The sequence below is a fragment of the Arvicanthis niloticus genome, chromosome 23, assembly GCF_011762505.2.
Source record: "Arvicanthis niloticus isolate mArvNil1 chromosome 23, mArvNil1.pat.X, whole genome shotgun sequence".
Taxonomy (NCBI): domain Eukaryota; kingdom Metazoa; phylum Chordata; class Mammalia; order Rodentia; family Muridae; genus Arvicanthis; species Arvicanthis niloticus.
In genome coordinates, this window is record NC_133430.1 from 12,907,554 (window position 1) to 12,921,343 (window position 13,790).

The 13,790-nt window shown below is 44.9% G+C and overlaps 1 protein-coding gene across 10 annotated transcripts in view; it reads right to left on the reverse strand.

Annotated features, from left to right (window-relative positions):
* Positions 1-5,763: 5,763 nt before the first annotated feature.
* The window catches only part of Vrk1 (VRK serine/threonine kinase 1), a 63,166-nt gene continuing 55,139 nt past the window's right edge, over positions 5,764-13,790 (reverse strand). For 4 of the 10 annotated variants that reach the window (XM_076921240.1, XM_076921242.1, XM_076921241.1 and 1 more), the window contains exons 12-15: positions 10,574-10,667; positions 9,561-9,632; positions 7,532-7,591; positions 5,764-6,179 (exon numbers count right to left, since the gene is read on the reverse strand). In XM_076921240.1, coding sequence (XP_076777355.1) covers positions 6,148-6,179; positions 7,532-7,591; positions 9,561-9,632; positions 10,574-10,667 — 258 coding nt within the window. In that variant the 3' untranslated portion in view covers positions 5,764-6,147. The remainder of the gene's footprint in view (positions 6,180-7,531; positions 7,592-9,560; positions 9,633-10,573; positions 10,668-13,790) is intronic. The other 6 variants (XM_076921244.1, XM_076921247.1, XM_076921246.1 and 3 more) reach the window with 6 other exon arrangements.

Consider the following 13,790-nt stretch of genomic DNA (forward strand, 5'->3'; position numbering starts at 1 on the left):
TACTGGAGTCTTTAACATTCCCTAGTCAAGTGTCTCCCCGCTGAGCCTGGAAATGTCAGTCCAGTTTTTTCACGGCTGTGCGCACAGATTAGAAACAGCAGGAGAGCTGGGTAGTGTGACTACAGTGCCAGGAAGGACACTTGTCTTGTGGCACAGCTCAAGTGATTCTTGGGATGCAGGACCCTGCTGTTTTCTAATATTTACACACAACTGGAGTCATCAAGAGCAGTAAATGCAGCCCAAAGACAGCTCGCTTTTGTGCTCAGAACTCTACATTCAAATAGGCCTATCAACAATCACACTTAAAAAAAAAAAAAAAAAAAAAAAGACACCGTCTTAAGTTTCCTATTTCCCCTCAATTTTGCTACACTAATAGACAACCCAGTATCACAATGGCTGCTCACTTAGCCTGACTCCTCCGACACTCTGAGTGTATCACACAGACCACAGGGAACAGCAGATGTTAAGATTCTTGACCTCAAATGGTGTTTCTGCAGACTGTAGCTTCTCTGACCTCTACAGGGACAGGGCCCTAGACACCATTTTGATGTAATTTCAGTCATCTGATTTAAAAACAAAAAAAAACAAAAAAAAAAACAAAACTTTGCATGGTATATTGAAGGCACATTTGGGATTACAAAACCCTGGTTTGGGAACTTTCGAGAAGCAGGAGCAGGAGCAGGGCCAGGAAGCAGAACTATTCACATCTTAAATGTCTAAATGGTTCTTCAAATGATGCTGTATACAGATTTTCATAAGCTTCTAACTGCTAGGAATTTCTGTGTTCAAAGTGTGTTTGCGTGTGTGTGTGCGTCTTGGCAGGCACATGGGAGCCAGACCATACACCATAGAACTACAATACCAACCACAGTAGGATGTGCCCGTCTCCCATTGAATGGAACCCATATTCTGTAAGTCACTGAATGAAGACAGAACATCAGGATGTTTTGTGCTACATTCTTGGTAGGGAAGGAAGCTAAAAATTCTCAGAAACTGGTGTTTTCTTTTTTAAGCTTTATTATTGTTGGTATGCATGTGTGTATGAGTACCCGTGTGTGTGTGAGCATGGGGGATATGTGTGTGTATGTATGTGTGTGTGTGTGTGTGTGTGTGTGTGTGTAAGTGGGTGTGCATGTACATGAGTGTAAGTCAAAGAACAACTTTAAAGTTCAGCTGTCTCCTGCCACCATGAGTTGTCAGGCATTCATGGCCAAGTGCCTTTAACTTGCCAAAGGATCTTGCTTGCCCAACCTTGGGGATACTGATGATGCAGCTCGTGACATGTTAACTCAGTGCCTCTCAGCAGCTCTGCCACCTGACGCACGCAGTCCTCGGGTGTGCAGTGGAGGCCACAGGCAGACACAGCTCTCTGGAGCTGCTGCACACCAGCTGGAGAATCACCCCTCCTAGGCTTTGCAAGCAGCCTGAGAACCACTGTGATCTCCCAGGAGGAACTCTCCCTGCCAACAGATACCCCAGGCCTGTCCAGCCCTCAGATTAGCAATGTCCAGGTGCTCTGACCCTTCAAGGACTACAAGAACACTGGCCTCTGATGGGGAAGCCATAGGGACACATGCAGGGCCTCTCAGACTTGAGAATTGTGTGATGAGCCACCCTGGACTCTAATTTTCACCAAGGTCAGAAAGTTAAACTCAGAAATTTTCTCATTTTTATGTTCTTATTTTTATGTGCATAAATGTTTTACTGGCACGTGTGTCTTACAGTATATCTTGAGTGTCAGGTACCCAAGGAGATTGGAAAAGGGCATTGGATCCCCTGGAGTTGAAGCACAAGACACTACAAAGTTAATGCTGTCAAAAGGGTTTTCCTGTAAACGTCTGGTGGCTGTACGTAAGGTCCACCTATGACCACGGTGGGGTCTCTACAGATGAAGCGCTGGCCTTCCCCACTGTACTAAGGCTGCACTTCCGTGAACACAGGCACAGCTCTCCTGTGGCCGCGGCAGTTTGCAGCTACTGAGCTTCCTAAACTTTCAGTATGACTTGGGAAGCAACTGCTTATCTGCACTGGGCAAATTCAGCTTTATGACCAATCACTGGAAATAACCATCAGAGTCTTCCCTCGCATGGTGTGTTGTGTGGTGGGGTGTGTTTGTGTGTGTGTACATGTTACAGAATGACCCGCTGCAATTATATATATACATGCATGGTATAGACTAGGAATGACATAACCAAAGGTAAGAGATGATGTTTAAAACTTTATTATTTGGGGAAGGGGTGTGCCAGGTATGTGTGCGTAGAAGTCAGAAGACAACTTTGTGGAGTAAGTTCTCTCCGTGGGGAGATCTGGGGATCAAAGTCAGGTTACTGGCCTTGCTCGGGAAGCACCTTTACCCACTGAGCCGTCTCACTGGCCAAGAGTTTGACTTCTGCTGTGGTGACTAAGTTATTTTTCCCACTTTTATTTCTGTTGATGTAAGTTGGACCATGAGTAAGAATCAGCACATTGGTGGCACTTATGTGGCTGTGACACTGGCATAAAGATCTATCAGTGAAAGCCAGCACTGAAAATTCAACATAAATGAAGCAGAGGGAGAAGCTACTGACTGAGTATCCTGGAGTACCATTCAGCTTTGCCTAATATCTCTCTCTCTCTCTCTCTCTCTCTCTCTCTCTCTCTCTCTCTCTCTCTCTGTGTGTGTGTGTGTGTGTGTGTGTGTGTGTGTGTGTGTGTGTGTGTGTCTTGCACACGCACCACAGCAAATTCCGCTTCAACTGCAAATCCAGAAAGTTTATAAAAAGTCACATTAAATATTCCTAATTTCTGGTTACAAAATATTTTAAAACACTGGCAGAAATTATAATAGAAAGCAACAGACTAAAGCCATAAAAATAAATCCTTTAAAAATTTTTAAAGCAATTAGAGACAAATAAAAAAAAAACATGGCAAATGTCTCTGGTCATTAATCCACAAGCAGTATCACAAGCACATGGAATAGAAGACAGGACAACTAGTTTACAAATATAGAATTGTTTGGCTGGCAACAACAACAAACTCGCCTGGCCAAGAAAAACAATCTTGTCCTGGCTGAAGCTTAAACGCCAGGCATCAGGTCCCAGGCCAAGTGCACAAGATGCTCTTCCTAGTGTAGTCACACACAGGAAAGAGGCCATGTCGTCTGCTTCCTCGTACAAAGGCACTGATCTCACACAGCAGGCCCTGCCCTGGTGACCCCACTACTTTCCAAAACTCTTCTTCCAGTAATCACATCTGGGATTTGATTTCAATGGTGGGGGACAAGGTGGCTCAGGTGAAAGGTAGGTGTGACGCAAACTTTCTGCCCTCAGCATTAGAAGCCACCAGGCAAAGCGGACCAAGTGCTAATGGACAGATGTTGATGAAACAGAAGCGTGCACATCATTCAGCAACGTTCAGTCTTCAGCCTGGTGTCCACAGTTTTAAATCTAAGAAATGTCTATCACATATGTTGACAAAGACTTCTGCCCAACTTTGTTCAAGAATGTTGTTTATAATGTGAAACACTGGCAGTGATTTAAAGTACAATAGGCAGAGTTATAAAAGGATGGCAAATCTAGAAGACGCGTTACTTCTACACTGTACTTCATACAGATATACTGTTATGTCCGTGAAGAACTATGACATTAAAAACATTGTGGGCTCTAAGGAGGAGAGCATAGAGAGGGACATGAAGTATTTAAAATAAAGTGTAAAAAGACAAAGTGTGACTATGAACAGTGAGTTCCTGACAGTGGTAGTTATGACATTTATTTGTATATTTTAAATCTTCGACATGGGCTGTGTATTATTAAAAACCCACAGTCATTGTAATACATATTAAAAACAAAAATACAATACTCTACACCTATGTACCCAAGCACACAGAGACAAAGGGCACACTGAGGCCATGCTATGGATATGTGTGCTTGGATATCGGTCTATATGGGGTTCAAGGAAATGAGGGTGTGCTTACTGCTCTGGTTTAACAGTGTTGTCTTAAGAACCGCCATCGGAGAACACGGGGAGCTGAGTTCCTGGTTACCACTGCTGGATCCTGTACTTGACAGAAGAGCCTGCCACAGGTGATGGTCTCCAAGGACCAGAACACATCAGGTCAGTAAGAGCACAACAACGTGTAACAGAACCAGCACAAAACTAAGTGTGTTAGAGTGCCAACACTGGCCTGCAGGAGAGGCTGCAGACCCACTTGCTCAGGAACTGGCAAGAAGATAAACTCGTGGAACTGAAATGGGCAGAAAACACCAACGACTGTGGGTGCTGACGTGGCTGTACCCAGGAAGAACCACGCTCCATAGAAACTGAAAGCTCAGCAGAACAAGGGACCCAGCTGACGATCAACCGGGCTACTTCTGGCTAGTAGTTTTTAACTAATTTATGTAGCCCTGCCAATATAGTAACATTTGAGAAAATGTCAGCACTTGTTTAAAACAATATGTGAGGAAATATTTGTTTTCTTAATATTTAACCAACAGGTTGTGCTGTTTTGTGTTTTACAAAATAAAAAAAAGGCTACAGCATACAGACAAAACCATATCACACACATTGTATCCTATTTTAAGCAGGAATGTGTTTAAAACAGAACTTGGGAGTTGATTATAGGTGTTACAAATACACTTGGGACCAAACGACACACTACTCAGTACTACAATCCTATATTCTGAAGAAAACAGGAGTCTCTAAGCGCCCTTCTCCTGAGGACCCACGGTAACTCTGGGATGCTGAGAAACTAGCCTCTGGGTCTGCAGCTCAGCATCGCACTTCTGACTGCACCTTATTCCAGTAAGGTCCCTGTCATGTGACAACTCAACAGTCCACAGAGCCAGTCACAGTTCCACGCCTCTGTCCATCCACACAATAGTTTACATAGTACTGTCTTCAAAGCAATCCAGTAGTTAAGCACTGAGGTGATGACTTTAGGCCTGGCCATGTGAGTCATATTCTGAACATACCCACGCCTGCCCACGCCACCTAACACAATACACATGGTACAAGCAGGCAACTTGCCGACCCATTACACCATTTATCCAGCCCAGGTTGCTCTAAGTGCAATTTTTGAGGAAGGTCTCTTAAAATTGTTCATAAACATGCTAAATTTTCTGAGCTTTATTCCCAAACAACTTGAAAAATACTCTGTGTATCTTAAGTTTTCCAACCACAAAAATCTTGCATCTAGTGTAGGAGGTACACAGCTATAGTATCTGCAGCTAGTGGGGTGCACTGCTGTAACCCCTGCAGCTAGTGTGGGGTGCAAACATGTAACCTCTGCAGCTAGTATGAGGTACACGGCTGCAATCACTGCAGCTAGTGTGCAGAGCACAGCTGTAGTCCCTGCAGCTATGCCTTTGGGAGGCAGACACAGGCAGATCAGGAGTTAGACAACACTTGGTCTATACAAGTCAGAATGAGAAAACCAGAAAAACAAATCCAAAAAAATAAAACAAAACAAAAAAACACCTTTAGAGAACTTGGGTTTGTTTTACAAATTATCATTTCTATAAAAATGAAACTTGGAAAAACAGAAAAATCTAAGTGAGGGAAGCTCTGTCTCCCACTGATAGGATTTCCCTGAAGGGCACCATACCACTTCTCATCCTTGGTCCCGCCCATACCGGGTGACTGACTGGTGTCCTCACACCATCTACCTTCCGTACTTACTCTTATGCAATCTGACTTTAGAACGTGGAGTTCCTCTCAGACACGCTGTACTTACTGTGTTCTTTCTTGTGCACGCAGGTCAATAAATGCTTGTATAAAAGAACAGAATGCATGCAGACCAGACTTTATTGTCCCAACAACTTGTATACTACATCAAGCAAAGAGACTTTTATTTTAAGTTCTTCATTCTTTAAAAGCAAGGAGCCTGCTGTGCGCTCTGTGCGATCCGGGAGGTTCAGAGCAGCCAGGGCCAGCATACGCTCCCAAGCCCCAAACCACACAGGTTGTGACGACTAAGGATTTGAGATTTTATAAATTATCCTTCAATAAAGTACACAAAATATTCACTTTAATAATGTTTGTTTTTCAAAAAAAAATAGCCACTCAATTATTACTAACACTCCAGAAGACTCAAATGAAAATAAAAGATAAAACAGAAAAGGAGAAAAAAGGCAAGTGACCAGGCAGAGAAGACGGCTCCTGGCATCTCATTTACTTCTGGGCTTTCTTTCTGGTTCGTGAACCTTGAAGAGGAATCAGAGAAGTCACATAAGTAATCATTAACTTACAAAAGCACAGGATCAGAAATACAAATCTCTTCATGTCTGCCTGCCTGCCTGCCTGCCTGCCTGCCTGCCTGCCTGCCTGGCGTCTGTGGAGATGAACTCCACACAGGCCTACACTGCAGCCGCACAGTCTAGGAACTGGCAGGTACCTTCTGGTTAGCCCACCAGTAACAACGCACCCTAGTGCTTCTCCCCAAACTCTGTATTAGAAAACTTGAAACACTGACTTCCATTGTAACTCTCGAGTTTACCCTTCCTGGGGGACCCTGGGGTCACACACGACTCGGACAGCAAGATGTCCTCCCTGCTGGCCCTCACGTCCTCCTGACTTAAGGTCCTGGGGACTGCTCCTATCCACCTCACAAGGGCCTGGCCTTCTCCAGGCCTGACCACACTGCCCAGCCTGGCCTCCTTCCCAGCCTCAAGCTCTCTGGGCCAGAAACGACCAGAAACATTGAAATGAGGGCATCCTGGTAGTCAATAGTTAATCAACTTCTTTTTGGAAAAGAACAGAATTTTCTTTGAATCTGAGACAAAATTTCTAATCCTACACAAGTAATTACAGTTTCTAAAGGTATTCTGATTATGGGCGTTTTTAGTTACTTAGCTGAAAATTTGGTTTTAAAATTAAAATCTTTTTCAGATAGTTTCTGCTCAATTGTTCAGTGCAGTCACAGTAAACCTTAGACTTCTGTGAGTGTCTTCCCACCACTCAGCTGTACACAGCGCTGAGTAACAACCTTCAGAGGTAACAGCCTCAGCTGGAGGGGCTCACGAGGCCCGACTCCCTCTGAGCAGCTCAGGCAGTCAGCAGTTGCTGGGGTAGCAAGGAGGAGGTCTGGCCCAGGACCTGTGAGAACCCAATCAAACTCCCTGGGGAGGAATGGACTGACTGGGTAAGGGAACAAATAAAGACAGGAAAGCAGAAAAGGGATGGGGGTAGGGTCTGAGGGGATGTGGGGGGAGCGAAGAGGGTGAGGGGTCAGCAGGATCAAAATACATTCTACCACAGAATGAACACCACAACAAAACCATTGTCATATATAACTAACCCATGCAAATAAAAATAAGCTAAGAGCCACTGAAGCGTGGTGAAATAAAAAGGGTTTGTGTTGGAAAAAACAAACAAACCAAACCCCCCATGGTATATTCTGAGGGTTTCACATATGAAATAGAACTGCTGCCACTCCGAGACTGTCCTACAGCCAGCTCAAGATAACACCTGAGACAGGTGACAGGCACTGGGATCCAAGCAACGCTGCACTTACATGTCCTGACACTTTATTGTTAAGCCAAACCCTGCTGCTTACCCCCGTGGTCTAGACTTAGCTTGCCCTGCTGCACTTCCAAATGCTGCTGCCTCCGGGAACCTGAAGAGAATCAGAACTGACTATCACCAGGAGGCTCGTGGAGTCTGTTATAGTCATGTCTCTAATACAACCATGTTCATAACACAATACAGTTAGCAACAGAGCTAACTGTAAAACTAACGTGTAAAATCTGATACTTGAAAAATACCATATATGAGTTTGGGGAAACTTATCCATCTTTTCATAAACAAAAGGTGAAAGTGGGAAGTCTCTCAGCAGGGTTTGCTTAGAAACATCTGCTCCCTGACTAGTTGGTATTCTCCCAGAGAAAATCCTCAGGACAGGCCCAGCCCCCCCCCTGCGCCCCCCCCTCCATGCTTCACAGCTAACTACCCTTCCGAAGAGAGGTCTCCACTGTCCGACAGGAGACAGGTACAAAGCCATCAATATCACGGCCACATCAATTAATTTCCAGTACAATTCTGAAATATTGGCACAGTTTTAAGATGACAGAATATACATGGTTTTTTAAGGCTTATCATTTAGTGGGGGGGGGAGACTACATGCAGGAAATAACCAAATTTCCTCAATTGGTAAAAATTATGCTATGCATAAAAATAAAAGGCTTAGAGGCCTGTTCTTCCTGGCACCGCCTGTCACCCTCCTTCCCACCCCCAACAGCCTGCACAGTAACATACAGAAAGCTTTCAGAGTGCGTTCCTACACAATAGACCCCCAGCTATTCAAAATGAGTTTAGGTGTATCAAGAAAATTACACACTGTTTTAAAATGGTCTAAATAGATATTAAAGGAAAGCTGCTCCCATTTTGCAAGGCACAGCATTCTAAAAGATCACTCGGTGAGAACAGTCTCTTACCACACTGTAAACCAGAAATTGTGTTTGAAAATAAAATTGTTAATGAAGAAACTGACATTTGTAAAGCTGCCATTAAGGCAGCCGTTCTTGAAACACATTTAAGACACAAAATCCTAAAGCCCCAAACCACAAAATTCATGGAATTTACCCCATTCCTCAAAATATTAAGAGTCAAGCCCAGCAATGTGCCTTGCCATCAGGCACCTTAACTGATGCCTTAACTGACTACAAGCGTACACGTTTGCATGACCCTTGGCCCGTAGGGTTGGTTTGGTTTGGTTTTGCTTTTTTTTAGAAGCAATAACGTTTACCAACCACCTCAGGTGATACTTCTCCCCATCAATAGTCTGCTAGTAAAATAACTACTCTAGTACTTTAGGGGGAACAAGAAAACACAAAAAACATTTAGGCAAATGCTAGGCATACTGGTGGGCCCCTTTAATCCCAGCTCTTGGGAGGCAGAGGCAAGTGGATCACACTATGAGTTTGAGGTCAGCCTAGTCTACATAGAGTTACAGGCCTGCCAGGGATACACAGTAAGACTCTCTCAAAGAAAACAAAAAAAATTAAAGTAATTCTGAGTTTGCATGAAAGTAGAATCTAATTATTTTTCATTATCTTAAAATGTTATAGTAGTCCAGTGGTGGTGGCACACACCTTTAATTTTATCACTTGAGAGGCAGAGGCAGGTGGATCTCTATGAATCTGGGGCCAGCCTGATCTACAGAGCAAGTTCCAGGACAGCTAAGAAACTCTATCTAGAAAAAAACAAACAAAAAAAAGTTATGCAGCAAAACAGCCTGAGTAGTCCTTATGGCAGGAGTCACAACTCAGTGACACTTTGTCAGCAGCCTGCCAGCTACTGTAACTACAATCCTATCTCAAACTGCCAGGACTAAGACGAGGTTTCATGGTTAGAAGTAGTTCTAAGCCACACACTCTCATACCGGCTGCCGACACCCCACGGGCAGCTAAGAAAGCCAGTTGGCCTACAGCACATCTGGGGCCTGCCTGGACGGCACCTGGCTTAGCCTACCACACCTCAGGACTTGCATAAGCTCCTATGACAAGGGAGGCTTTAACGCTTAAGGGTGTGCTCAAAGGAAGAACAGAGCTGTCTTCATCAGCACTACTTAGTCCGTCCCCACTCACTGTCAGAGCTGCTGCAGCCCGCCTCTGGCTGAGACGTGCTTCCATGTACTGCTCCTTGGGACTCCTCACTTCCTAATAACAAAATGAACAAGACAGGGAAGGAGGCAGTAAAAACAAACAGTAGCAGACAGGAGATGGCAGCATTAGAAGGAAGCGAACAACTGTGGAGCGTTGTCCTCCAGAGTGAATGATACGCTCCTGGCATCACAGGGTAAACGCAGATGAACCTAACCATGTTAGATCCATAATATATAGGGGCAAAATGCTAATGAATCCAGATAAAGGTGGCTGTCTTCCAAAACTTGCTTTACAACATGTACTACGGCCAATGTCAACAGAAAGGCAAACTACTGTGCTGGCCTCTGGCACTAGGGCATTTATGCTGTGACCTTTTTGCCCAAAACTCATCAGAAATTATGAAATGCCCAAGGACCAGCAAAAAAATAAAACTGAGAAAGAGAAGTGTTCTAAAAAGCACTTGGTCCAAGAGAGCACTGGTTGGGAATACCCATATAGCAGAACGTGTCCAGGCTTTGCTTGCACGCGTAGATGCCTTTGCTGACACCATCTCAAACTGTGACTTTATAGGTGGGACCTTCAGCACCAGTCCCTAAGTAGAAGTGACTTCAAATCTTTGCTTCTGCATCACTTGCTTTAAACAGTGAGGTTTCAAAGATTGAATCCTTTCCCTCCTAACTGGCGGGGACAAGCTGCACTACTGCAGCTTGAGTGCGCAGCCCCCACCCACCCACCCCAGCAGAGGTGGAGAGCTTCCTGCCTGAGACGAAGTTCTGGTTTCTCCCTCCCAGATCCCTGTCCCGACTGCTGTGGAGAGTGAGTGACATAAAGCGTGTGTGGAAGACAATCCTATACATACTACACAGTACAAGCCCTATCTCCAAGGTATTTTAAAATCAACCAGAAATGGACTCACATAGCTAGTCCATCAGCCAGTGGGAGGAAGTGCAACCTGGGACTCTATATGGAAGGGACAAGCAAGGGTCTTCACTTACGCGTCTGCACGGCTTCCTGCGTGCCCTGTGCGTCTGTGCACTCCATGTCTTCCACAGCACACACCGTGCTCTCCTCTGCTTCTTTCTTCCGCTTCTTACATGGGAAACATAGTTCAAAAAGACAAGAGAGAAAGAGAAGAATATAGTCTGGTGCCCACATAAGCAAATATACACAATTATACAAATAAACAGATATATGAAACTAAATGTGGGAGTCTCAAAACATCCAGAAGAACACAAGGGAAGGACAGAAGCCTCCAGCTAGTCAGCCTGGGTGGGGTTTGCCTTCTGCCACCTGAGTCACACTGATCACCAGGACATGAAATGTTTACCAACCCCTCTCACCTCCATAGGCCAGTGACACTCACTCTTCTGCTTAACATGGGTAGAGATGAAGGCGGAGGCTGAGTCCGAGAGATAGAAAGACATACACCTCACCTCACACGTGGAATCTAAATTTGGTGGCAAATCCTGCCTATGAACAGTGTTTCTTTGAGTTCTGTAAACTTGATCTGTGAGCAGTCTCCAAGTACAAAGCTCCCCTGCTCCCTCGAAGCCATTCGCAGTCTCCTGCTGTCCCTCATCTCCCATGGTCTGGGCTACGGCATCTGGAGGATGTGCTCCATTGCCTGACACTCCTCACAAGCACACGGGTCTACACTAATCAACTCTGTGCTCAGCCATTTGGCTAGATGACAGCTCTCTATAGGTGCATTTACAGAGGGATGTTGGCAACAAATATAAAACCTTAGATTTCTCATGTAGCCTTATCCTATGTAGGTACAAATCTAACTGTGTAGCGCTCTGAAGTCTAACTGAAAGCCTGGGTCACTTCAGAAGGTACGTGGCACATCCAGACTGCACAGCACCATGCAACGGGACGTCCTCACTTACACTGTCTAGCAATTAATATGAAGTTCACCATCATCTGAACGTGTTCCTTGCTTCAGGCCATTTTGTGTACAGCTGCAGAAAATACTATTTACTGACAGCACAGCATTCTTCCCCTAATGGTAACCATGGGTTCCGCCCTAGATAACGAAGCCGACCTGTGCAAGCTACCATGTTTCATATCCAGTGCTAAGAAACACTGTCAGTGCATGACACTCAATCCCACTGTCTGAAGTATGGCTAAGGTGGCAGCAGAAAGGCCGGAATCAGAGAAACCTACCACACACCTCGTGGAAAGGCTCCCACACACAGAAACAACCCAATTAAAGCTTAAAGAACTTTCAACGGCATTACTTAGGAGATTTGTATAAGGTATTGCTTCTCAAACACAGCCATGAGAACGGCTCTAACTTCACATTGCTGATGAGGAAAGGGGAGATGCCTTACATCTTTCTTTCCAAAGTGTTGCTTCATGATTACCATCTAAACCCTGCTGGGCTGAACAGATTGGCTCGATAATTACATACAATAACTACAGTGGGCAGGTAACCCTCTGCTGGCACGGGCAGCTCCCCTGTGAGAGCTTCCATATGCAAGTGCACTGATGGAGCACGTTGGGTACGTCTTTCCTGCCGGTTCACAGGCCTGATTAACGGCGGCCAAGACTCCAAGGTTAGCATGTCAGCAGACTTGTGATGCATTAGGCAGGGATAAGCACAGACACTTTTGTTCCTTCAGACCAAAATTAAGAAGGAATATTCCAGCACTCTGCTCTGTGTTCCAAACAGAACAGAAAGCAGATTCCAGATTTTATAAGGTAGTTTTTAAATGCTCATTAGAAAGGGAGCTAGCCAGTATTTCCTACCAAAGAGCCTAGCACATTCATTTTGTTTTGAAGCGTATTTAATAAAAATAAGCTTTCTTAATCTCCATACAGGTGAATTACAAGGAATGAAAATCAGACAGCATTCAGCCAAGGAAAGGAACACCTGTGTACTGGGGAAAGTGGTGGGTCACATCCATCCGCCCACCAGCTCCTACCCAACTTTTCTGACGGCAGATGCAGTTTGGGTAGAAAGAGTCCATGGTCTTAAGATCACTAGTGAGCAAAATAAAACTAAGCCTGTCTAGTTTAACAGTGCATATGGATGGCATTTGGGTTATACAGCAATACACACATCCCAAACAGCAAGCTGCTGAGGCAGCTATCAGAATCCTTAGACTGTGGGTGTGCAGGTGTGGGCTCCCAAGTGACTGTGCCAATCTCTGAATCTGTGACAGTCTATGTCATGTCTCACAGGTACCTTTATTTGCATTTATAAATGAAACCAAGATACTGTATGACACACAGGGGCAACTTACATAACACATGTGGGACGAAATTTGCTTTTAATTCAACACAGAAAAAGTCTTGAAAAACGGGCTTACTTCAAAGGACATTAGTAATATACTACACATATTATTAAAGTGTTCAGATATGCTAGGTTAAAACTTAATTAGCTGTTTCTCAAGCCAAAGATCTCCAGGCACAAACATACATGCCAACTCATCATAGTTGTTAGAGTCCAGTAAAGTCACAAGGCAATGTGCAGGGCTAACTGACGACTAGAAGTGACTGGTGAGGAATGGCACAAGGGGCAGCAAATGTGGGGTGCCACAGAACCTGCAGACCAGCAGACTTGTTAAAATGTACTACATGGAAAAACTAGAAGAGAGACACAAAAAAGCCAAGAGCAAGTACTCGTGTGTGCCACGGGTGAGCAAGAGAGACACTATAGTGTCTCGCAGGAACATGCAACGAATGTGTTTGTTACAGCCACTCTCCCTCTGACCTATGCTCATCCGGCAGGGACTCCGCCTCGCCCTTTCCTAACTCTAGCTGAGCCTTCCCACCATGCTGTGGTGCACCAGAAAGCACCCTATCCAAGTACTAAGTGTGCAGAGACCCTGATACATTTGTGCACATCACAGAGCGGGCTTCATCTGCACCACCCACTGCTTATTCTGAAGCATAGTTGTGTCCCTTTGGCTCAGCCTCTTGAGGACCCAGAGAAGGAGCTGTTAGAAGCCCTCCTGATAGTTATGAAAAGAAGAGTTAATCAACAGGCGAGCAAGCAGAAACCCCTAGCCAGAGCCTACAGGCACACTAGGTGAACAAGTTTCCTAGTAAGGCAGCAACTTAGACCTGGAAAGCTCCAGTCGCACGTCTGAAGGCAGTACTGGAACCTGTGCAGAGAGGGCTCTCCAGGACTCTGGCTGCAGCACGAGCAAACCTGATGTGACTTAAACTAAACCTGTTTCTAGAGAGTCGGTGAACTCAGCTTTA